The 27,252-nt window shown below is 37.7% G+C and overlaps 1 protein-coding gene across 5 annotated transcripts in view; it reads left to right on the forward strand.

Moving 5' to 3' along the window:
* The window catches only part of LOC100770975 (partitioning defective 3 homolog B), a 1,032,377-nt gene that overhangs the window by 568,591 nt on the left and 436,534 nt on the right, over positions 1-27,252 (forward strand). For all 5 annotated transcript variants that reach the window (XM_035440979.1, XM_035440980.1, XM_027397031.2 and 2 more), the window contains one exon: positions 832-960. In XM_035440979.1, coding sequence (XP_035296870.1) covers positions 832-960 — 129 coding nt within the window. The remainder of the gene's footprint in view (positions 1-831; positions 961-27,252) is intronic.

The raw sequence follows: 27,252 nt of genomic DNA on the forward strand, positions 1-27,252 counted from the left end.
TCTCCCACTGGTTACTGTCCAATACCATCATCATCTCAACAAGGAGCTTTGGACAGTCAACAGTGAGAGAATCTTGGTTGAGACTGACTGGTTTTAAATCTCCAATGCTTTGGAAAATTGCTTTCAAATATGCATCACTGAGAATGTATATTTTGGAAACATTTTAGCATTCCATGTAGTTCTAGATCAGAAAGGATGCTCCAACTGACAAGCGAAGCTCTGAGGCTGCTTTCCAATAACCTATGATAACCTGTTGATAACACTTTTCTAGGCAAAAGGAATATTTGGGACTACACCAAAATACTTGTACTTCCAGAGTAATTTGCCATATGATAAATAGTTCATTTCTGCCTGGTATATTGCAATCCACTTCATATCTACTTGATGAATTAATTTCTGACTCTTTTTAGTCTGATTTTTCCTCTTATAAAAATGCAATGAGTTAGGAAAAATCCCCACTGTAAAACAATTTATTGATTGAGTGTGTCTAGTATCAAAATTATGATGACCATTTTATTATTGAAATTTCTATGTTTGACCATGTACTTGCTATCATCTTTTCAAGCTTCATTGAATTCATGAACCCATGTGTTGCATACTTAATTCACAAAATAGAACTTAAAAAAGAAAACACTTAGGAGCTGTTCATGGTGGTACATGTCTATAATCCTAGCATTCAATAGCTCTGCCAGAAAGATCTGAGTTCAGGGACAGCCTTGGCTATACAGCAATAGCCTGGGCAACTTCAGCCAGACCAGTCTCAAATAAAAGGGACAGGGGAGGCAATAGGAAATATTCTGACTGTGGATATGTGTATGATTCTATCACTAGGTAAATGGCAGAGATGTCACAGGAAGAACTCAGGAAGAGCTTGTACTCATGCTGAGGAGCACCAAGCAGGGAGAAACAGTGTCACTGGTCATTGCCCGCCAAGATGGGAGCTTCCTGCCCCGAGAGCTGGTAATGTTCAAACCTCTGTCTCCCTGAGCTTTTAGTCCTGTGATTATTGTCCGTATGGAACTCATACTAGTTAGTACTGATGTTAAATTTAGGATGTGTTCAGAACAAACATTGGGTGTGAGTGTGTTATCCTATTTGGAGTTTCACACTTAAAGGAGTACTGATGGGGTATATATGTACAAAGGGCCTTGAGAGCACAAAGTCAAATAGATTTTGATAACAAATAGATATCCAAGCAATTGAGTAAAATATATGTTTGAACTTGCATTGTGAACTAGAATAGCAACATAGTTCATAGACCTCCTTTAATGAGTATTCCAAGTAGCAACTTAATGGGAGACATTGGTCACTGGGGAAAATGGGTGAGGAATATGCAAAACAATGGAATTCTATCTTTACATTTTTCTTTAAATCTACAACTGTTTTAAAATTAAAAGTTAACAAATAAGTAAGAGAAAAAATAACTTCAAAAGAGGTAATCCATACCTGGCACTGGGCCTGTTATTTGCTAGCATGTAGATCTAATAGGAGCATTATTTTTCCAAAGGGGGTAACTCCATTTAAATGTTATATGTATATATTTTAGGATGCTTCTACGTTAGTAGGTTTACATATGACTTTCTCCAAAGGTCTTTAGAGTTAGTTGTCTCTCCTCATTCTTCTTCCTCAACTCTTCTAAACACACCCAGTTTAAGCATTTCAATTTCATTATCCCACATCCCTTACGCACTGTATTATATCCCCCTTCCCTTGAAAACACTCCTGAGCATGCGCGCGCGCGCGCGCACACACACACACACACACACACACACACACACACACACACACACACACGCTATCGTGGTCTTTTAATACTGTTTTGACTTCTGTGGGGTTTTCTAAAGGAAACATGCAAAGCTAAAAATTTGAAGCTAGCATGTATATATGAAAGGAAACATGACATTTGTCTTTCTGGATCACCTCACTCAGGATAGTGGTATGTGATGTGTGTATTTATTTATAAGCTCCATTACCTTTAAATTTCATAATTTTGTTTTTCTTAACGGATGAACAATGTTCCATTGTATAAACGGATCACATGTTCATTATCTATTCAACACCTGATGGACATCTAGGCTGTTTACATGTCCTGGATATTGTGAATAGAGCAGCAATTAACAGAAATGAGCTGGTATCTCTCTAGTAGGAAATAGAGTCCTCTGGGTATATGGCCAAGAGTAATAGAGCTGGATCATGTGATAGATGTATTTCTATCTTTTAAAGGAACCTCCACACTGAATTCAGTATGGTTGCAGCAGTTTCATTCCCAGCAGCTAGGAATAAGTATCTGCATTTCCCCATATACATACCACTTGTTGTTGTTGTTGTTGTTGTTATTAATATTATTATTATTATTATGTTGTTGTTGTTGTTGTTGTCTTTTATTATTAGTCATTCTGACTGTAGGTGTTATTGGCCATTGGGGCTGCATAGACCAACAAAGCTATAATGTATTGTCATTACTCTTGGTCAACCTCCAGAACTTGGCAATAAGACACTATTGCTGAAGATACCATATACTTGACTGATAAAACATAGAGAAATCAATTTGGTACTAACCTGACTAGTACTGAGTAGTGACTAGCTTCCATAGTGCTGGAAGGTGCTCTGCATGCTTCCAGAGGAGAAAAGTCATCATTAGTCTTACCTGTATCTGTGATCCTGTGAGCTGCAATAATGAATGACCTTGCAAAATATGCTTACTGGCGAATGGTTTAGAAGTAACCAAGCACTTTCTGATTGGATTAAATCCTGATCCACAAGAAGTAATCCATACCTGGCACTATTAGAACCTGTATTTACATAGGTCGTAGATCCTACTAAATGGACATTGTATTAAACCAGCTCCCAAGGATTTACAGCTATACCCACAGATTAGTGCATCTCTCAACTCTCATCACGAAGCTGCTTCCTGTAGTAGATGATGATGATGAGCACAGAGAGCTACAACTGGTCAACTTGATAAGAATAAGAGACTTCAGAGTCCCCAGCACCAAATGAACTTCTGTCATACATCCCCACAAAGCTCAGGGGTCATTGTGGAAGAGGGGGAACATAAAAATTAAAAGCCAGAAGCAATGGGTGATTCCAGTGTGTAATGAAACAGTGTTTTCTGAACAAAACAGCAGTTACTCATGTGAACTCATAGCTGTTATGACAGCATGCACAGAGACTTGTACAAGCTCAAGACAGACTAAAGTCCGTCATGGAGTGGGGGACTGGGCAGGAAGCTTTACCCCTAGCCAAATAACTGTTGTCAATTGATAACTTCTTGGAGAAGGAGCATAAGTTCTCTTTAAGGCTGTGAACACGGGAGGACAATCATGATCCAAGGGTTGGCCCTATACCCCAGAGTATTTAGGCAACAGAAATTGGGGTTAGTGGGGTTTTGAAGAAAAAAAAAGAAAGGAAGAAAAAGAAGACAGGAAGGTAGATAGTTAGGAGTTGGGGTAGATCAAACTATATTGTATAAAACTCTCCCTTTAGTCAGGGGGACAGGAGTCATGAGAAGGATAAAAAGTTATTTTTTTTTTTTTTTAGTTTTGAGTCTGTCATGGATTAGTGGTTTTGTTTTGTTTTGATTTTGGCAGTGGATAGGTGTATAAGATATGTTTGATACCAAGAGTGTAAAATTTAATATGAACTTCCAGTTATTCTGAATGTTCTGAATGTCTTTTCTAACTGTATCAGTATTTATTAAGTTGTATAGAATTTGGGTCTGGTTAATTGTGGTGTGTGATGCTTTTATTTACTTATTTTTTATAATAAAGCATATAAAATTAATTTAAAGATAGATTCTTAAAGAATGAAGAAAATGTTACTTTAAAGAGAAAAATTAAAAGAATAGAAATAAAAATATGCTTCAGTGTTCAGAATGGACATGAAGGTCATGAAGAGATCTGCAGAGCACTGCAATTACAGTCCATGCAGGAATTCATCCTGTTCTGAGCTCTGAGAAAGGTGTCTTAAGAGAATTTCAAGTCCTTCAAAATGAATCTCCTCCCACCCAGAAACTACTCATTTGGTAATTTTTAATTACTGATCAAGAATGTACCAAAATTCATGTACATTGACCTTTTCCCTCATAGCATGTTTGATGTGTACAACTACAAGCTATTGGTTAGATAAATAACTATATATTTCTCCAATGAAATGTAAGTGCTACTTAAAATGGTGTTATTGAAGAATTGTTTGTCATTTGAGAAAATCTATAGCATACTGCTAATTAAGATGTAGACCACAAAATTATATATGGGAAATTATCTAATTATATTAAAGGCTTGAAAAATAATTGGGAAGAAACACACCTAAAGTTTTATATTTGTTAACAATGAGAACATTTATTTATTTATTTGTTGAAACCCTTGGCTTTTAGAATGATTACAGAGAGTGTAAAAGGTCTTTTATTCCTAAGAACAACAAGAAAAAGATGCTGTGATCAGAAGGACTCTTGGTTGCCTCTTGTTTTGAATTCCTATTTCCTCTGAATCTGTAAGGAACTGACGAGTCTTATATAAGTAGCAGGATAGGTTGCCAGAGTTAAATGAGCAATCCTGGAGGTTCAGCTGGGGGAGTAGTAGCTACTGAAGAGGCAGTTTAGAATACCTGTTATCAAATATGTGAGGTGTGTTGTGTGGATTGGAAAATGAACTTACTGCCTTTCCTGAAATCATTAATCAACTTTCCCATCAATTCAACAAATGACCTACTACCTTCTCAGTACAAACTTGGAGATTTTAGGAGTAAAAAAGCAATTCAAACTCATTTTCAGCTCGTATTGAGCTTGTCCCAAAGCAAATGATTGGGAGAGGGTAAAGTTATAAGAACTTCTCAACCATGCAAATGCACAAGGTAGAAATGAATTACTTAGAATATTTAAATCCAATTTCAGCTGTCAAAAAATGTTGGTCCCATGAGATGGTTCAGCAGGTAAAGACACTGACTGCCTGATGACCTGAGTTCTGTCTCCAGGACCACTTGAAGGAGAGAGAACCAACCAACCAACTAAACACACACACACACACACACACACACACACACACACACACACACACACACACACCTATTTCTCTGCAATCTAACTTAGCTATTGTCTATGCTTTGCACATATCTTGAGTATAACCTTACTGAATCATTCCTCTCCCCAGTAATTCTCCTTATATTACCAACGGGTCTCTTCCCTCCAAGTATTTTTTTTTTTTGACATTGAATTTCCATTCTATATTGCTATTTCTTTCCCATTGTCCTATTCATTGTACCCTTACTCATCATACACTGTGGGAAGATCTACAGTGAAATAATAAAAAAGAAGGAGGCAGCATGGACAGTATAAGCCATGAGGACATGAGCCTTACTTCATTTTCTCTACTCTTCTCCATGGCCACCATTTTCAAAGGCAGAACCTGAAATGCCACTTCATCTCTCAGACAGTCCTTATTCTTCCCAAGAGAAATGATAAAGAAACCCGAAGTCCAAATATTGTCCTCTGAAATATAGAGGCCTTTTGCAATCTTTTGTTTTTCCTTGGGCTCCTCTAGGAGCATCAAAGTGAAAAGAAACAATAAAAAGAGTTACTGTGTGTACAAACACTAGAAGTCCATTTCCTTATTTTCCAATCCCCTGGATGACAGAGATGAAATTGATCATAAAATCTCAGGGAGACAATGTGCATATCTCAGAAAAGAAAGAAAGAAACTTTCACCTTTTTTGAACTCTGACTCTAGGAAGAATAAAGCTCTACATTAAAGAGAAACATTCCAACCATTGGTCCCTTTTCATAACCAAACCCAAGTGACAAGGCTCTCACTGACTGCTTGAACCCAAAGAAGCCTCCATCTCTATCTGGTAACTCCTTCAGCTTCCTCCCATAAGTCCTCTGGAATTCCTGACTCCAAGGCTAATCCCCGTCTTCTAGAAACCTTCCTTCATCTTCCCCTAAGCAATAAGGAAAGAGTTATGTAATTTTGAGTTCACAATCCCGAAAATATTTTTTATTTAAAGAAAATTGCACTTGGAATTTTACCTAATTGAGTAAGGGAATTCTTAACAAACAAGAAAGCTTTTCTCTCAATTTCTAAATTAAAATGAGTGCCAGCACAGTTACATAAAACATCTAAGTTTTCCCCCAAAGAACTGGAGAGACCCAACATCTCCTAATAACTGGAGTGGTCTCTGGTGTCCACTCCTCCATTTCTCTATCAACAACTTCTCTGTGTAACTGGGAGCTGTCCAGCAATCACTCTCAGGTTTATCTTCATAAACTGGGTTACTGTGAGGATTCAAGGAAATAATACATACAAACAAGGCTTTTGGCATCATCTCTGGCCATTGGTTAAGTTCTCAGTACCATTAGATCCAATTATTTCTTCTAGTGCATCCCTTCCTAGGTAGTGTGTGTGACTGTAATATTTCACTCTAGATACAATTTCCAGAGGCTTGGTTAAGACCAACCACCCCTTTTGAACAGTGTAACTTTCTAATTTACTATTTTAAAATGTATTCTGGTATCCCAAATAATGAATACCAAACACAATTTTATAGCCTAGCAACTCTAGAAGTGAGACAGTCTCTGTGTATTATTTTGTTCTTATTTAATAGATTTTAGTGAAATTTGATTTCTATTCCAGAATGACATCATAGACTGAGCCCACCAGAGAACATATTAAATTAATTGTGCAACTATGAAATTATAAATGTAAATAAATTATTTGTACTCATTTGTTTTTATCTTATACAGAATATGGAGCACATATGGTTAGCATTAATTCTCATACAACCCACAGGCAAACATGTAGACTCTCAATATTTGACAATAAACTATCCAAATATACAGTACACATTTATAATCATAGTAAATAAAGGGTTGGGGGGTGCTAGCCGTACCTATATCATAGGAACCCAGAATCTATATTTGAGAGAAATAAATGGGGTTTTCTGATTGTTTGGGGGTTTTGGGTTTTTGTTTTTCCCCAACCCAATAGGCTGCCTTGAGCACTAAGGAGCAAGAACCATACAGAAAGTTTAAAAAGAGGTCATGTTTATATGCATAGGGCTATCTCAATAGGAGTTTCCTGATATGTAGCATGCACTGGACTCTTCGACAGAGCAAAAAGAGGAACAGTGTGTTGGTGATGCAGCTTTGTGCTTTCCTTTCTCAAGTAGAAGGTGGTGTCACTTTTATCTGTTCTTCCTTAACATGATTGATGTACACACTTGACTTTCCATTGAGAGCCTGAGGGATGGAGGAAGGACAGCACTTCCTGCTTTTGTCTTTTCTGTCTCCTTTGAAGCAAACAAACTCTTGTTTATTTTTTCCTGCTCTAAGGAAGGCACTCTCTTTTTTACTGACCCTGGCTGCTTCATGAGCATGCTCACCCTCCTGAACAGCACTGTGGGGTGTGTCTTTGGCACTAAGTTGTCCTTACTTTGTTATCTTTAGCTTCTTGGAGAGTCTTAATGCTTTCAGCCAGAGGAGCATGTGGTCAGCATGTCTACAGGAAGTACCAGTATACGACTGTCTCTTAGGTATGACCCTCTGTCATTCCAAATGTCTCAAGCATCCATTTCCTGATCATATCTCCTACCCTCACCCCGAGAGTACCCTGCTGAACATATGTGAACATCCCTGCCTTCCTCCTGAGTGACCATTTAGTGTCCTGAGATTTGTGGCATGGATGGCCAGCCTATCTGTTTCTTTTAAGCTCTGTTGACAACCAAATAAAAGGAATTTGTGTATGAACATCACAAGGAGCTAGCTGTTTCTAGTATCCTTACTGAAACAACTGTTTCAAAACGTATTTTTTTTTCAGAATCTAGACCCCTTGATGAAGTAGGTGTAGATTTAAGAAGCATCCACATAAAGAACATTTTTTTGCAAGGATCCTTTGGGATTGGTGTTGGTGATAGAATGGACAAGGAAACTACTATGCCTGCATGTCTCCTTAGAATGAGTGTTGTGTTGCTTCATTGGCTGTGTGTTTGCCCTGTGAAAGATGTGGCCGCATGTTCTTTTCTTACCCTTGGCATGTGAAACCTTTCAACTTACCTTCTTCTTATACAAAGAGTAAGACAGGGGATCCTTGCATTTAGCAAAGACCCCGAAGAACCAAAGCATTTCTATTCATTGCTGACTTCGTTTGCTCCCCTCTTGCTGTGACAAAACCCTGACCAAAAGCAGCAAGGGTAAGAACGGGTTCACTTTTCACTTCAAGGTTACAGTCTGTCACCAAGAGAAGCCAAGGCAAGAGCTTGCAGCACAAACTACCAAGGTTCACTGCTTACTGCCTAGCTTAGTCACCTTTTTTTTATATAGCTCTGAGCTTGGTACTACCCACAGTAAGATGAGCCATTCTTCATCAATTAGCAACTAAGATAATACCCCCACAGGCCAATCCTATGGAGACAATCCCTTAACTGAGATGCTCTATTCCCAGGTAGGTCTAGGTTTGTGAGGAGGGAGGGAGGAAAGGAGGGAGGGAGGGAGGGAGGGAGGGAGGGAAAGAAATATGAAGAGAGAGATAAGTTATTTTCTATGTATGAACATGTGCATGTATTTGCATGTCTTCCTTCATTTATTAGTGAGGAAAGAACATTCTGCCCTTTCTTTGTTAATCTCTTTAACATTTCATTTTCTGACTTGCTGCCTTGTCTTTAAATTACCCTGAAAATCACAGCAACCCTGGTGGGTAAAATGGACTGAGAAAATTTCAAATGTGTTTATAATTTCTACCTGCCATGTTTGGCTGCTATTAAACACTGCCCTGTGCAAGTGGGATTAACTATATTTCAAATAAGTTTCTTCTGGACTGCATGATTGAGAACCAAAACCTAGCCATGTTTGTCATGCTGGTTTGACCTTCACTTAGGAGTATTGCTTTAAGGAAACACAAATGGTGTGCACATGTATGGAGGCTCCTTTAATGGTTACTAGGCTTACCATTTCAACTCTACCATGGGTACCTGCTCTTGTGACTTTATCTTAGGAAATAAGAGTGGCTCCAAATCCTTCAGGGTTTACTTAGCTTATTATTAGATAGAAAAAAATGGGACCTTCAAATGTCAAATTATTTAACATCATAAATCATGGAAGAATTTTGGTTCATCTAAGAATTCTTAGATGAACCTCATTTAACTGATATATTATTTTATTCCCTTCGGCTATTTGATTCAAATGATTCCATGCTTAATTAACCAAGGTACTTAAAGAAGAAGGGATGTTAGAGTGACTGTTTGTAAATAAGTAGCAGAAATTGGAGGATAATTTTCAAATTTTTTTCTATACGTCAAAGTACAAGCATTTTGGTTTGCAGTTAAAATTATCATGTAAAAAACTGCATTGTTGCATTGTATAGATTGTCACAATAAAATCTCTAAGTGATTAGAGATGGAGTTCTAGATGACAATTTCCACTTAAGCTTTCTGCAAATTTTTCATTTCCTTCTTACTGAACTTCTGTTCAGGTAATATGTGTTAGGATTTTTAAAATTGGATTTTCTTCTATAATTTCATACATATATAATGGTCTTTAATCCAAATTCTTCCATTATCCCCTCTTCTCCTCTTCAAGCCCCTAAACAAATCACTTATTTCCGGGTGTCCCTCCTTCGTTCATGTCAATTTGTGTATGTGTGACTCAATGCATTGAACTATTGTTGTCTGTATGAGGGACATTAGGACTTGGGAATTATTTGCTGAGGAGGCACAATGTTCTACTGACTAATCAGTGAGACCCTAATCCAGCCTTTAGGGTATGAACTCCAGAGTAGAGAGCAGTGCATTCCTCTCTTCAAGGACCATGGACCAACCAAAGTCCATAAAAAAGAGTTGCCAGTGAAGCAAATGATACAAATCAAGTGTTATGGGATTCCAGGAATGTTCTAGTTGAAGAAGAACTTTATGAGCATAAGTTTGGGATGGGTCTTGATGACACATGAGATTTCAAAATGCAAAGCAAGAGGATGGAAGGGAACACTGTCTTCAGTTAATCAGAGATTGGCAAGTACCAAATAGATCAGAGATTTTAGACACCCCAACTGGACAGTTTCTTAAGCATAGGGCTAATAGGAGAAATAGTATCTTTTGGAATAACTTGGAAAAGTCAAAGAGATGTTGGGATACTTGCTATGAACCTCCTGCTAATGTACATTTCTCCATCAGACTTTGAGAATTGTATAGAAATGGCCATTAGAATCTGCATTTGGGACTAGAAATATAGTCAAACTTTGTGATAATACTCAACCTTTTGGTGCCTGTGTTTCTACATTTGTTAAGTGAGGACAAAAACACCATGTAGCTTGAAGGTTGATGTAAGAATTAACCAAGAACTGCTGCCTTAAGCACTGAATGTGCCAAATAATGCTCACCCCTGTTGGTGTTTCCTGTGCCTACAGCACAATTCAGTTTTTGTAGTCTGAGTACATGAATGCCACATTACTAAAGCTGGTGGTGTTTCTAATGTACATTTCACAATCGTACCTGTGATGGGCAGTTTTAAAACAAATCAAGACATATGCAAGGATAGCCTTGTATTTTTGAACAGAAGCAATCACTAATTACAGCAGCATCATGGGATAGTGTGAATTAGGCAGCTATTTTAAATGTAAATTACTATCTCTATAAGTTATAAAGATACTTACACAATCCAGTTATAAAGTTTACTCATGAAGACATGATACTATTGTTATATTTGGTAATGTCAGAGATATTTTGAAAGTATTTAAAATGCACCAACAATAGCTACAGTAGTTTTTTATAATGGTTCTCAAGAGTGGCCTCAGGGCCTGAAGTATTGGTAATCACTCAGGGACTGGACAGGCAGGCAGAGTCAGTTTCCCTACAGACCTACTGAGTCAGCTGTAGAGTTTTGTTTAGCACACCGTCCTGAGGATTTCTATGTTTACTCAAGCTAAAGAACAGTTGGAAAGTAGCTTTATGATGAAGAACCAAAGTGGTTAGGAGAACCCAGTGGCTGTAGCTGGTGAGCTTCAATAACCAAATTTCATATCATATTTCTGTATTCTGTGAACAATTTTACGTTCAGTGAAAAATATTCTGTGAAAATCCCAAGCCCAATTGAGTTGTGCCTTTTTGGCCACATGCCCCTCATTCTGGCAAAGGGCCAATGGTTAGTAGAATCCAGTTACCCAACTCAATTACACCTGATCCATTTAGGCAAACTCAATTGTACTTGACTTCTTCAAGCCCAACTCGATTGTGTGTTTAAATTTCCACACTCAATTTGATTGGGCTCAGAATTTGTTACATGCCACCTTGTAACTTGTAGACTTCGAGACAAGCTGTAGGGAAATGTTTTGGAGATGATGGGATTTTGGGCATCTCTTTGTTCTATTTAATTCTCCCTGTCCCTCTTATCCCCTTCATTGGATGCTGCAGAGTAAGGGACTTCCAATTGCCCCTATAAAGCCACCGTATTATACTGCTATAACGTGAACAGTGGTCAGAATGAGATGATGCCAGGTTCTTGTTTCCTTATTCAAGGAATTGAGACAAAAGCCACACAGATTTATGAAAGTAGCAAAGAAATTGCATTTAAAGCAAAGCAGTAGAAAGAGTGAGATTTCACTCTGGGAGAGTTGTGGCCACAAGTGAAAATACTAAAGGGCCCAGTTACAGCACATCTTTTTATGTGGTTCAAGAGAAAGAGGAGTTCTGATTACTAAAGGGTGTAAATGAGAATGCATCTCGGTTTTGGTTGATGGATTAAGTTTTATAATTGTTTTTCTGTTTCATGTTCCCCTTCCCATAATGCATCAGATGTTAATCATCTGCATGCCCAATCATGCAAAGGCATCTGGTGGTAAATTGGGGGTTCTTCCTAGAAGTTCCTTTGAGGACACAGTTTTGCATCACTGCACAGACATCACCCTGGATCATTACCTGCACCCCTCAAGCACATACCCTTTACCAAAGCAGAACTATTCTTAGGTAAGATTTCCCTTCACAGAGAGAAATGTTCTGCCTCCTTTCACTCGGCTCTGGGGTTCATCTCTGTCAGCCTTTTGAATGCTGTCAACAACCACAAAGCTGAGGGATTAGAAGCCTTTTCTCTCTGGGAAGCTGTTATACCTGAAAGAATGTTCCAGAACACTGTCAGCAAACTCTAGGTTTGATAAAATAGATGGTGGTAGATACTGTGGTTGGGCCTCAGCGAAGGAGATGCAGGGAGGGCCAGCCATTGTACCTGGCCAGTGGCTTCTGGGTGTCAGAACATAAATGCTTAATGGTTTTTATCCCAGGCTGGTTTTGTTGGCAGTTGAAGGTGGTGGAAGTGGGTGTACCTTGTGCTGTAAAGACCTCAAGACACTTCAGGGGCCTAATTACATCTTTCGAAGCTAACAAGGAAGGGATGTGAGTTTCAGGTCTACTTTCATAATGCAAGATGTTATGTCTTGTTAGTGGCTACTGCCACTGTGATTAGGTTTCATGAGCCTAGAAAAGGAACAGAAATTTCCTAAAATACATATTTAAACAGCTCCAAAAAAAGTAATATATTGACCAACCACCTCTTATGTCCCCCTTGTCATCTAGTTAGCCAAATGTTACCAGTAATTTATACCAGCTGTTGCTATGGAGCAGCTGCATGAGAAGGTGGACACAGAACTCTGGGGATGAACTTGATTTCCTTAATTGCCTCCACGGTCTGTGATCAGTGTGCTCACGAAGGTAGATTTGATGTGAGATACGAAAATGTGTTCATTGTGTTGAGGCTATTTGACAATTAGGGGAAGAGTGTGTGGTCTTAATTGATCGTGGTTGACTTTTCCAGCTGTTTCTGAGTAAACAACACATATGCGAATCTGCCAGTGCAGTCCATTTCGTTTGGAAAGTGTACTTAGAGATTTCTTAACATGCTTCATCGGCTGCATTCCCCAGGAGAATGTGTGATCTTTACCAGTAGACAATACCCACTTAAGATCACTGGCTTTCTTTCCTAAGGTCTGATAAAACAAAGATAGACACTTAGATAACAATCTTTCGCCACTTACCTCTTCCCATGTCCTGTCCCTGAAGATTCTCTGGGCAATGACTTTTAAATATGTTCTCATTATTTTTAATGAGTGTGCAGACACGGGACGCATAATGCAACAGTAGATAGGTGCCCTTTCTCTGAACTTGTCAGATATAATAAAACATCGCAGAGGTTAAGATGCATTTTTCTTTAAGATATTATAATTATTTAAATCAAGACACCCATGTACAATTCATATACCATTCACCTATTGTTGCTGCCTAAGTGAAGCACCACTGAATTCCTAGTTCTTTTTGAAAAGGGTGTTTTATCACTAGCGTTAAAAAAAGACAAAAGAACATTTAATACTGTTATGTCTCTTTAAGTTTACACTTCTTAAAATCTGCCCTGGATGGCAGGATATCCAATTATAAAGGAGTTCAATTATGTTTCCTGGCCACTTATTGAGTTATATGAAGGACTTTTATCACCTAGTCTTTCGGTAATTAATTCTTTACATTTCTTAAAGGCCCAGGGCCTGAGGAAGGATTGCTTAGCTGCTTGAGATGTTATTTCAATTTTCTGATAGTTTTTCTTCCTTTCCTTTGCCTTCATCACTCCTTTTCTTTCTTTCTTTCTTTCTTTTTTTTTTTTTGATTTTTGATGCAAATACCACTGTGTTGTCTTTCAGTTACTTAATATATTTATCTCTAGGACAGGGGATATAGATAAGGGCTCAGTTGATTGAGAAACTTGTCTAGCATGGACAAGGACCTGGCTTAAATTCCCAGTACCACAGAAGCAAATGTAGAATACATTACATACATTACAGTACAGTGCCAGAGATGACAGTGGAAGTGATGGTAGCAGGACAGAGAAAAATCTCACCTTCCAGGACAGCATCTTTGCTGGGTGTCCATTTTCTGGCTGTGGATGCTTTCTGGCTGGCTCTTTGTTGAGTTTCTGTGCTGGCTAGTTTTATGTCAACTTGACACAAGCTAGAGTCATTGGAGAGACGGGAGCCTCAATTGAGACAATACCTCAATGAGATAAGGTGGGAGGCTGGTTTGTAGGGCATTTTATTAATTAGTGATTGATAAGGGAGAACCAGGCTCATTGTGGGTGGAGCTGCCCTGGACAGGTATTCCTGGGACCTATAATAAAGTAAACTGAACAAGCCATGGGAGGAAGCCAGTAAGCAGCACTGCCTCCAACCCATGGCCTCAGTATCAGCTCTTGCCTCCAGGTTTCTGCCCTGTTTGAGTTCCTGCTCTGATTTTCTTCAATGATGGACTATGATGTGGAAGTGTAAACCTAATAAACCCTTTCATTCTCAACTCACTTTTGGTCATGTTGAAACCCTAACCTTTGCAGTGAATATGGGAGCCAGTAGTGTTGGATCATGGAGCTATCTGCCTTTGCATCCCTGGGTGAGGTTCCAACTATCAGCCTGACCTAAAGGCAACACTTTCCTTGTCCCCATTTCCAGTAGTTGTGTTCTTTAACCTTTAGACACTGGAGAAAGAAACTAAATACACTCAAATTAACATGTAAAGAAAATACCAGGCTGGTGAAACCTACAGAAACAGCTGACCTGAACAAGGGAAAATTCTTGGTCCCCAGACCTATAGCTGGGAAACCAGCATGGGACTTATCCAGACCCCCTTAATGTGGGTGTCAGTGAGGAGACCTTGGAAATCTATGGGACCTCTTGTAGTGGATCAGTACTTATTCCTAGCATAGGAATGGACTTTAGGAGCCCATCCCACATGGAGGGATACTCCCTGAGCCTAGACACAAGGGGGTTGGCCTAGGCCCTATCCCAAAGAATATGACAGACTTTGAAGACCCCCTATGGAAGGTCTCAGCCTCCCTGGGGAGCAGAAAGGGTATAAGATGGGTAGGGCGTTAGGTGGGGGTTGTAAGGTCTAGAGTGGTGTGAGAGTTGACTTTATCAACTTGACAAGATCTAAAGTTACCAAAGGAGGAAACCTCAGGACATAGCTATGCAGGATTATTTTGGTTTGGTTAATTAAGGTAAGAAGATCCACTTAAATGTGGGCAACATCCTTCTAAGAGCTGGGGTCCTGTACTGAGTAAAAAGGAGAATGTGACCTGAGCACTAGCATTCATCACTCTCCACTCCTGAATGCAGTGTGACCAGCTACATCAAGCTCCTACCACCATTAACTTCCAGACATGATAGACTGTAACCTCACACTGTGAGCCAAAATACACTGTACTTCCCCCCAAGTGACTTCTGTTAGATTATTTTATCACAGCTACAAGAAAGAAACTATGGAGTTGCCCAGTGAGAGTTCTGCCTTTCTCTCTTAGACAGAACAAGTCTCAAAACCAGAAAAGGGGTAAGACATAGGGAAACAGATTCTCAGAGTTGGTGGAAATGATGGCTCCAAAGTCATATCTCAAAGAGATCATTCACTGGGGGCTAATATGATTACAATTTACTATATCATGTTAGCCAGATTGGATTACATGCTTTCCAACATGCCAAAGGAATATTGGTCAGGAGTAGGAAGGCATCTAAGTATGTATATTAGGATTGCTCATTGAGATTTATCATCTTAATTCTATTCAAAATTATTTATTAGATGCTTTCTTTGTGCAAATACACTTCTAGAAATACAAAGTTGATAAAAGTTGCCCCTTTATCCTATGCTGTTCTTTAACATTTTAACCATATAGATTCTTGACATAGGCAAACAGCCTCTCACTATGTCAGCTACCAGGGCCCCTAAAGAGACATGCTTATCACTTTCTTCTCCAACCTTTGAGATTTGTTCTTTGAGACAGTAACACTCTGAACTGGGATGAGGACATCAGAGTTGAATTGTGTCCATTTATCATAAGCCAATAAATACCAAAATCATTAAATAGAAATAATGTACAGTAAACAAACAGAAGATCTATAAAAGGAGATTGAACTAGATGGTCTCCAGAGATTCTTCCTCTTCCAAATACTACTCTCTGAATTTCTGTGCGTGAAGTCTTGGTCTGACACTCAGTTCAGACAGGACCTGAATTATGAATGATCTGTATATCTGAATGGGCAGCAGGAGTCCTGCTCTGCTTGTGTTTTTGTTCCACATTTCTGCATGCCTAGGGAGCATTTGACCCTCAGAGTGCCATCTCCTAAGTAAGTGGAGAGCTAGCAAATTGCCAACAGTTATCTTTCACATGGTTACATCTTTGACCTTCTGCCATGACAGCACTAGTTGCCATAGTAATAGGTTCAGAGGGAGCCCCTCCTTCAGTTCTCCCTTGATGACACTGCTACTGTGGTCACTGTAAGAACTTCACTTCCATAGCCAGAATTCAAGGACATGTAGTCCTTTTTTTTCTCATTCTTTTCCTTCATTTTTTTTGAACTGGAATGTTGGTGAATTTCCCTAGATATAGTTCAGTCCAACTCCTTCATCAGAATGTAAATTATCCCATATTGGCTGGTGTGTTTTGGAGTACCATGGAGTATTGCAGGGAAACTAAAGTCGACATAAAATTTACTATTAATTCTTTTGAAAACAAAGAATTGTTCAAGTTGCAAATATCAAGTTTACCAAAAAAAATTAAGTATGCATTGTATATTCTAATGAAGACTTACTGTCATGTCCACAGCCACAAGTTATTTAAAGCTTGTTTCCATTCCAAGTAAAGAAAATGACTGGATTATAAATATTCTTCATTAAGGTTTAAGGCATCTTTAATGATAAAAAATATCATTGTTTTCTGGATTGTTCTATTAGAATAATGTGTCTATTCAACTCTAGTGACTTGTTGAAAATTTGGCAGATATTTTCAGTATAATCACAAACACAGGGCTGCTCAGCTCCTCTTTGTACTAGACAGGTTGTAAATAAATTATATAAATAAATATTAATGCAATTATTAACTAGATAATTTGATGTGGTGTGTAGGCATGCAAAGAAATTAAACAAAAATGACAGCTGCTGATTTGTTGGCAATGGCATTCTCTCCATAACAGTGACTTACTCTCTGTGTCACCGAGATGCAAGGACTGTAGATCGAGCCTTGTCTCCAGCTGCATAAATATGATAGTAAATAAATAAGTAATGTTTTCATGGTGGCAAAGTTAATAACATGTCAGTATTATTTGCTCACTTCTACAATAGAAACCAAGTCCAGTGTGTCCTGCTTGAGAGGAAAATAAAGACAAAGAGCTACCCCTCCCTGCTCAAAGCCCACCTTCACTGCCACCAAGAAAGAGTCTTCTCTTTAACCTGTAGAGTTCCTTGAAGAAAAGTCTGGCTCTTACATGTAAATGCCTCTTTCCCTTTGAAAATATAACCCAAAGATTGTGTTGCTCAGGCTCTCTGTACTCAATGGCTCTCAGGGGAGTTGGCCTGCCTTATCAGAAGCTCCCAGCCAGGCAGGGGCAGCTAGCACATGGAGAGGCCAGGGCAGGGAGATGGTGAAGGCCATTGCACAGGTAGTGAAAGGCCCCTCACTGTGTTAAACAAATGCAGCTTCCTTCCTGGCTCCCGCAGGGGGTGATTTTGTTTTTCACTTCTCTTCTGGCCTGAGAACAATCAGGATGCAGAAGGCCATTCTCCCTGGGAGGAGATATGCATTAGATTATCATAAATCCAGCAATAAGAAGTGCAGTGGTCAATGAGAACAGGCATTCTTGGGTGAAATAAAAGGTTTAATTGAAAGTACTGTCTCAGGGGAGACAGATGATTGAGCGCAGTATTGAGTAGAAGTTAATTACCGCTGTTCAGAGAATGGAGAAAATAAAGGGAAGAACATTTAAGTTTTCATTTCTGTTTCTTTTTAAGAGAATGTGGGAAATTATTCTAGTAAGTGAGTTTTGCTCATATGGAATGTTCTTGAATATGGAAAAACTTTCTTAAGAAATTAAAGGTGAGTTTTTATGCAGATAGTTGTATACTATTAAATAACCGATATATATATATATATATATATATATATATATATATATAGAGAGAGAGAGAGAGAGAGAGAGAGAGAAAGACAGAGAGAGAGACAGAGACAGAGAGAGAGAAAGAGAGAGGCTCACAATATAGCAAATTACTAAATAATTTATAAATTACTTTTGGATATGCCCCTCACCTTTTTTTAAACTGCATTTTTTAGTGTGTTGGGTCTTTTTCCTTCAACTGAACAGAAAAAAAATCAAAAGGCATATAAACATACATTACTTTCAATAAACACACTTTCTCTGTATTACTAAAATATTGCAGTCTCTCTGTCACTCATATTTGTTTAGCCGATGCCTTACTTTTGGTATTACTAAAATATTGGCATGACTCCAACATCCAAAGAGACAAAGGCTAGGATCATGGACAGCCTTAACAAGAAAATAAGTGGTCGGGTGTCTCTCTTTTCTATTTTATTTTTAACATATTTGAATTAACATATTTGAATTATGAGTCAGATCCTCTTTCAAGTCCAATAGCTATAAAAAAATGTTCTGGACTATCTCTACCTGTTGTGCAATGGCTTAAAATGGTGAGGACTGGAAGATATAGACATTTGAAGGGAGTTGATTTAGTTCTCACATTCAAGCTGTTGCTCCACTAGGTAAAAATAAATATATCATAGCAACTTTCAGTTTGTTTTTCAGTTTTATTTAGAACCAGTGTTCACTGGCTGAATTCAGACTTTTAAAATCAATTATCTGGGTGTTGGTGTAGATAGATATAGTCATGTTTAATTGTAAAATTTTACCTTTAGGGGTTTAATTTAAGTAGGTTGGTTTCCGAGTAGTATCAGTTGTCACAGTCATGTAGAAGTGAATGGCAGATTTATTCTATCTCATATCACAACATGGGAGTGGTTGTGATCAGATGAGCAAAAGTGAAATGTGTCATCATCTCAGAAACTTTTGCAACCTTTATTTTTGCATAGCTCAGCCCTTCCTTGCCATCAAAGAGCAAGCAGTCATGCCTATGCTAAGCATTATTATAGCAATGAGAGAAGGACAATCATTCAGCTGCTCAGGACATCCCAAAAACATCACTAATATTCCAAGATACCAACTGGCCACAGGGACAGAAGTAATATAATTCCTCTACAAATACACTACCAGTCTCAAAAATGGTTTTTATTGCAGTGCTAGAACCTAATTAACAGATTTCTTATTCTTTTTATTGAAATGTGACTTGGTACATAGGAAAATAACTTAAGGAGCATTTTTCAACAAAGTTGTTTTCATGTTGTATTCCATCTGCTTGTCTTTAGGATGTATTTGGTATATATTAGAGGCATAAACATAAGTGGTCCTTGTAGCCCTTCCCATCCTCAAAGATTCATGTGAAGATTTATGCGATAAAAAGGTGCTGTGTGATTAATACTATACTCCAGTAACACTGAAAGTACCAATGACTTAGATGAATATCTGAGCACAGAGAGACTGCAATTAAGATGAGCTTTGCTGGGTCTAAGTTAGTGGGCAGTTGACACAATTCAGGGAGGAGAGAGAGTAGATTTTGGTTGGAGACAAACTGGTATAAAACCCAAGAGAAGGTATTTGTAACATGTGAATGATTGCTATTCTAAAATCCATGCCAGAAAGTTCAGTTTAGAAATGTTAAGAAGCTGTTTTTATAGATAAGATACAAGATATGGCTGTCACATTCCATGCCCTTTGGTGCCATTATTTCAAAGGGGCAGCGTGGCAGAGAAATGTCAACAAAATTGATGAAGTAATCTCACAACAAATATGTATTAGATGCATGCCCTCCCAGACACTAAATGGATTCAAAGTTTGAATTAAACATGATCTCTGTCCTTGGTGAGATCACAGTGGGATAGCAGAGTTAAGGTGGGCAACATGGCAAATAATTGTAAAAAATTGAAAGAAATTGATGAGAGTCATAGTAATGAGAAAAAGAAAGAAAGATGGGGGCTGGGAGTAGGGGTTCATCTACTGATAAGTTTAGGGAGTATGTCAAATATTCAGTCTAGATGCTGAGACACAAAGTGCTTAGAAATAAGGATGAAAGATCTTTATCATATTTTCAGAGCAACATTCTTTTTCATTTAAAATACTTTCTGTGCTAAATGCATACACGAGAAATACTTTTCCCTTGTGTATGATTTTATGACATATCACAAAACCTGTAGGTCTATGCTCTCAAGGAAGCACTTGACTAAAAACATACATTTACTGAATATTCTTAGATGAAGTTTCCTTTTAAGTGCATAGGAGGATAATATCGAATTGTTTTGGATTTTTTTCTAGTCTGTGAACAGTCTGGGAAATGCAGTTGCATTAGTTCACAGATGAAAAGTTCTGCTCAACCTCATTTTAGCAAAATATTGATTGGAAGTGTTCTGAACTTTTAAAATGTTCAGAACATTTATGCACTGATTTTTACAAGAATTAACGTAATAAAAATTTGTCCCCTCACCCTTGTTTGCTTTCATATACATATAACAGCAAGAAAGAAGAGAATTTAGAAGTTGAATACCTGGGCCTGGAGAGATGGCTCAGTGGTTAAGAGCATTAGCTGGTCTTCCAGAGGACCCAGGTTCAATTTCTAGCATCTACATGTCAGCTCACAACTGTCTTGTAACTCCAGTTCCAGAGGATTCCCCACCCTTTCACAGACATACATACATTCAGGTAAAGCACCAATACACTTAAAACAAACAAACAAACAAACAAATAGTTTTAAAAAGAAGTTGAATAGCAAGGAAAAATAACACAAAGTGAAAGGCAATTTCCATAGTAAGACCTGTGTTCCTCTGACCATTTCCTTTGAAGAACACAATAGAACATGAGAGGAGATCACCCCCATTCAGCTACCAATTTCTTTAACATGGTAAAATATCACAGGCCCACAAGTCAGTGAGGTTCAAACAACAGGAAAGCTCACCATGTCAGATTGAAAACATGATACCTAAAGAGAAATGCAAGCCCTGTGTTTTATTACTAGCCCTCGGTAACAGCCATATTTCAAAAACAGTGGTGTCTAGTTAGTAAATAGAATTATTCAACTATTCACTTCCTTATAGTAGCATTATATTCCTACACTCTTGTTGAGGTCTCAGTGTATTTCGAGAGTTCTTTCCCTACCATAGTCTGTGAACTTAACCGTGTGAATTTATTTGGCCATTCAGTGTGAGAAGATGTTATGTGAGCAAATACTTGAAAGTACTTTGACTTTTGCTACCTGTCTTTCATTATGTGATCAACAAGATTCAGGGATCCAATGGTATGAAGAATATGAAGATGTGTGTGATCTGTTTGTTGGTTATTGTTGTTGTTTATTTCTCTGTAGCTTTGGAGTCATTCCTGGAACTCCCTCTGTAGAACAGGTTGGCCTCGAACTCACAGAGATCTGCCTCCCTTTGCCTCCCAAGTGCTGGGATTAAAGGCATGCACTACCACTGCCAGGCAGATGTAAGTGATTTCTGATGTGGGGAATATATATATATATTCCTCATCAGTAACTTGGATGGATACAAGCATACCATATATTGGAGCTCAGCCTGTGCTAAGTAAATTCCAGCCAACCTATAGAAATATAAAAAACAAGTTTGCAGTTTACTGTGTATCACAATTTAGGAATAATTTTTGCTATGCAGTATTTTTGGAGCAATGGATGACTTGCTATTCACTTACTTTCCTTCATGAATTAGCTTTGGATAGCTTCCCTTCTACCTTCAATTTGTCTGTCACAGAATGAACAATAGGAAGAAGTATTCACATTTTAATTTGGATGGGTTTTCATCATCTATAGGACCTAAATGACTTCTTATTTTATAGTCACTTTTATCCAACAATTAATTTAAACAGAGTAATTGATTTAATTATTAAGATAAAAGGCAAATTAAATATCTATCTGCAAATGGCATATTATATATACTAAGAACATTTTCATTACAATAGTAAACATCACTATGAATTTTAAATGGTGTTACCCACTGAGATTCCTCCATCCTTGTTTGGAATTTAGAATTATTTATCATTAGTAGCAGACTAACAGGGTTGATTTCCAGCTGGAGTCACATTAGATGCAACTCAGACAACAGAGAAAAATACAGGGTAAAAATGCTTATATTTTTATCATTTTATTTTATCTTAAACCATTAACCAATGGGCAAAAACTCCATTTCGCTATTTCTCCTCAAATATTCCCTTTTTATTATTTATTCTTGAGAATTTAATTTATCAAACTGATCCCTCTTTAAGGCCATGATAGTATTCTTCCTACATTATGTTATAATTCATGAGCATTATTTTCTGTCCTAAAAAATGAGCATTTACTGTGACTGTTGGAGAAAATCAGGGAAAATGAGATGCACTTCTACCTTGAAAATTCTTGAATTGGGGAAAAGACTGTATTTTTTTTTAAGAGCCATTATACCCTAAATAATGGTATCTATGCTCAGAGTGAGGATTGCTATGTATAAGGTCCTTGTACTTCAACTCTACTGGGAAAAGATGATACTCAGTAGTAAGATTTCAATGGAAATAACCTATAATTTGTTGTCTTTAATTATTACAGAAACTTCCCAATCTAAAATTCTGGAAGGAGAAAAAGATGAAGAGGGGACAGGATAAAGGGAAGGGGGGAAAGAGGGGAAAATGTTATAGGACACTAAACTTACTCCCTTTCCCCTTCAGGGATGACTTCTAAATGTTAGGGGCCTCAGGCTCCGCATCTTCACTGTGTGACATACTGGCTTCTGTGGTACTCTGTGCTTGAAGCTCATTGTGATGGCTCTGTTCACAAATCATGATGAGAAATAAGGAACCAAATGGTTTAAGCACAGTGCTCTGAGGCATCTGTGCCTTTGCTGGTGGCCTGTGAGATTTCCTACTGGAGCTTTCTTGTTCTCTGTTCCAGCTCCTGTACCTAGTATTTCCCCAGTACAAAATTTCTTTACTGCATGGTAGAGAATATTTCCTTAAACATCCTCCATGCAACGATGTGCTCCATGGTGAAGTGAATAAGGAAAGTCTTGTTCTTTGACTAAAACAAATTGATGCGAGAGGAGAAATCTACCCAGAATTAAATTGTTATTATTACAGTGTTCCAAAATTATCCCCAAGTTGTGTGTGTACAATCAAACAATTATTTGTGGCTTGCACATCTGCAGCCTACCTGGGTTTGGATTGGTCTAGCCTGGACTCAGATAAACTTGCTTCCAAGCTATAGATATGTGCCTGTGCTCCACATATCTCCTACCATCCTCAGACTGAGGGGGGCCTAAAGTACATGTGTATCACATAGTGAAAGGTGCATTCCCTCCCACTCAAATATACACCCATAAAAGCCTTTCATGAGTCTCAACTCATCTTTTTCCAGAATGTTTTATCATAGGAAATTTCCAAGTTCCTGCACATTCAGTAATGGAACCTGAAGATGTTTTAGAGGGAGTTTGTTTGGCTGGTTGAGTTAGTTGCTGAAAACAGCCTTAATTGGGCACAACCCAGGGCCAGATAGATCTTCAGAATGCTGAGCGTCCTGCGAACCTACTGTGTAGGTCTCCAAGGGCTGTTCTGGGTCAGTCAGTGCCACTTCTGCTTCTCAAGCTGTAGGCAGAATAGTGAGTAAAGCAGGATGGGCCCTGTGCCTATTGTGCTCAGTCCAGTTTGATATTGTTATTTGGCTTTTACTTACCTAGCCTTGATGTTGCATTGTCTTTCAAGACCATTAGCCTGAAACGCCAAGTATTTCTGATCCAAAAATGATGGAGGCAGATTACCTAAGAACCCAGCCTCCAAATGGGCTACTATGTCTAGGATTGTAATTCCTTTGTAGGTCACTGAATCATTACAGTTATACATTTGCTTTTCCTCCTTTCATTCATAAAAAAACATGTGTTCCTGGGTCAGCAAGGTGGCTAAACTGGTAAAGGTACTTTCCGCACAAGCCGGTTAAGCTGAGTTTTATCCCTAGAACCCACATGAGAGTGCAAGGGGAGAGCCAGTGCCACAATATTTTCTTCTGATTTCCACACATCACATATCCACCCCCCCCACACACACACATATGCACACACGAAGTATATCACTTACATGTAATAATACAATTTAAATTTTTTAAAGTATATGTTCTTATGTTTCAACCACTGAATTATTGTATGCAAAACACTTATGGCATTTTTAGTATGATGTTCCTCTAATGTACTGGCAAGTTTGTTTTGAGTCACAGTCTTACCATGTAGCTCTGGGTTGCCTGAAATGTTCTATGTAGACAATCTAGCCTTGAAGTCACAGAGATTTGCCAGTCTCTTCCTCCTGAGGGTATCTACCTTCACACCCAGCTTTCTAATCTGCTTTTATAACATAAAAGAATGAACACAAACCAGAATGGCCCATCGTTTCTCAACATTAACAAAGGCAGGTTCTAATTTAAAACAAAATCTAGCTATCTGAATTATAAAGTACCAACATAAATAGTTCCCATTACTTAAAGTATTATATTCATTTCATATGTATTAAATATTGTAGTAAAAATAAAACAAGTATTATAAATATACATATTAATGATATGCTGTATGAAGTTCTGATGTCTTACATGGTTTTCAGATTTATTTGTTTAAGGGGAGGAAATCTCTGTAGTTGTTTTGTTTGTTTTTATTTGTTTGAGACAGAATCTCATACGGTCCAGGTTTGTCTGAAACTGCTAGGTAGCTTAGAATTCTTCAGCCTCGGCCATCCAAGGACTGGGATTACAAGTGTAATGTTCCAGATAGAAACATCAATACTGGTTTTGTTTACCTGGTTGTTTTAAGTGCTGACACAAGATTATATTAAAGGTAATTTTATATGGCACAGGCAGTGAGGAATAGCCATCTCAGATCTTTGGTTTTGGATATTAGTTTAACTGTTTACTTATCAAAAACTGATTTTCCTGACATGTTCATCTACTTTTGCTTTTGCTAGTTTGCTCCTCCTACCAGCTTTTAGTGAGGGGATGCTTTTCAACAAGTAAGGAAAAAATCTCTAATATAAATAATTCCTACAATTGTCTTCATCCATGTCAGTGGCTAAAATCTAACTAATATAGATGACTATGAACTTTGAAAGGTTACAATAAAGACATAAGTTTCAAATAGACACTGTCGAGATAACTATAATCTACATTTATGTTTTTCCTTACAGTTTTGACAGTACATACCAAGATTGCCTGCATTTTGCTGTCTGCAGTTTTTTCCTACTTATGCTAACATTGACTCATTTTGTTTCTTTTTTATGATTGAAAACAGATTAAATTTTCAGTTAATTCTAGGCAACTTAGTACATAGTTCAGAGCTATGAAAACATATACACAAGTAACATACAGTAAGAATATGTTATAGTAAAGAATATATATATATATATATACATGCATATATGCATACAACAAATAGCAATTAGTGGGGGAAAAGAGGCCATGAATTTGAAGGAGATGAAGGAAGGACACATAGGACAATTTTGGAGAGAAGAAAAGGAAGGAGAGAACATTATAATTGCATTATAATCTCAATAATGGAAAATATACAAAATGAACAACAACATCACTATAACCGCTGATTCTTTGCTGAAATTTGTACCTTACCTAATAGGAAAAAAACTTTTAGAGATCATTTGCCCACATGTAGATCACCAAGTGTTCTGCTAATTTCTGTCCATGCATTGTCAGATACAGCAAAAAGAAAAGTTATTTGCAGTTTATTAAAATGGCATCCTCGGGTCACAATTTACCTTGTCTTGAGTCTGCTAATCTCAGGTCTTTTCCATTTCATTACTCTTGAAAAGACAATCAAAATAAAATACCTCCCTTCAATTGGGAAGAGCCTCTGAACCCCACTGTAGGAGAATGCTCACATCCTGAATTTTATAGAATCCAATTGACCAAAAACTTTTCATGCTTATAATAGCAACCTAAGGGCTTTTTCAGAAAATTAGAAAAAAAATCAGAAAATTAAGTGTCTTTCAGGTGTCCTATCCCTTCACCATTGTGAAATTTTGTTTGTTATTACAAAGGTTTTATCCTTTAAATTCCTTAAAATTTACTTAGGCAAAAAGTTAACAATAGTTAAGCTTATTATAAAATATTCTGGCAGAAACATCAGGTGTGGCTTTTAGCTTTACATATAAAAATTACTTTTATTTTTCTTTAAACCTTTTCTTTAAACCTTTAGTTTGGGTTTTTTTTATAATTGACAAAATGATTGCATGTGAAACATAATTCTTGCATAAAGTAAGCTGCTCACAACACAGGCTAATTACACATTTGGGAGGCAAGGCGAAGACATCCAGGGTTTGCTCCTGCTGAGCCCCAAGCACAGCATTTAATGAAATGAGGGCCATAAAAGGTTCAGCATGGATGCTTTCAGTTCTGGCCTGGGCTTCTGGGAAATTGAGCATTGGCCCTGTGGGCTGCTGCATTCCCCCAGGATTTGAAAGGCTGGGTTATTACCACTTTCGTGTGTGAATCAAGCACTACTTTGCAATACAGGACATTTGTGAGTCTAGAGATGGCCCCATTTGGAACACTCTTAAACTAATAACATGGATGCCTCCCTGCCCATCCATCTTCCTGCTGCTCTTTCTTCCTCTCACGCCAAGACATTACCTTTGGTGTTTGTTTTACAGAGATGTTTAGTATATACAGCAAGGTGTATGCAGATACTTCTGGTTCCTATTTCTTGCTCTTAAACTTACTCCTCTTCATGTAGCAAAAATTAGCAGAAAGGGGCTTCTATGTTGCGTCAATGGCTTGACCAGTTATGTGCTTTGTAAACTGGCCACTTTGCATTATATAGTGTTCAGTAGATAGTAAATACTTGGTAAAAATTATTAATAACTATGGTTTACAAAGAGTGACTTCTGTCATTCATGCCAGAGTAGCCCCAACTCTTCTCTGAATTCCAACTGCAACAGGTTGTTTATTCTGTCTGTGTATCTCTGCTGTTCTGTTTCCATCCAATATGTACTCCAATGTATGTTATATGTATACATAATTTTATATGAAATAGTATGTATAAATAACATTAAAGAGAATAACAAATTAAATAGAGAAGTAACTGTATTCAAGGTATAATATATGTACCATATTATATAGTCACCTGGCATGGTATGTATATTATCCTACATGATACATATTATAAACATGATCTGATCTAGGAGCTAGAAGAGAATTAGTGCAAAAGATGGAAAAAGGCTAGAGTTATAACTGGATATGATGAAACATTACAATACCCTGAAAAATTGGTTAAAACTTTATTTCCAATTTGTTTTTGCATTTGTTGTTGTTTTTCTTTCTTTAATAGAAACAATG

This window comes from Cricetulus griseus, chromosome 2 (assembly GCF_003668045.3).
Source record: "Cricetulus griseus strain 17A/GY chromosome 2, alternate assembly CriGri-PICRH-1.0, whole genome shotgun sequence".
Taxonomy (NCBI): domain Eukaryota; kingdom Metazoa; phylum Chordata; class Mammalia; order Rodentia; family Cricetidae; genus Cricetulus; species Cricetulus griseus.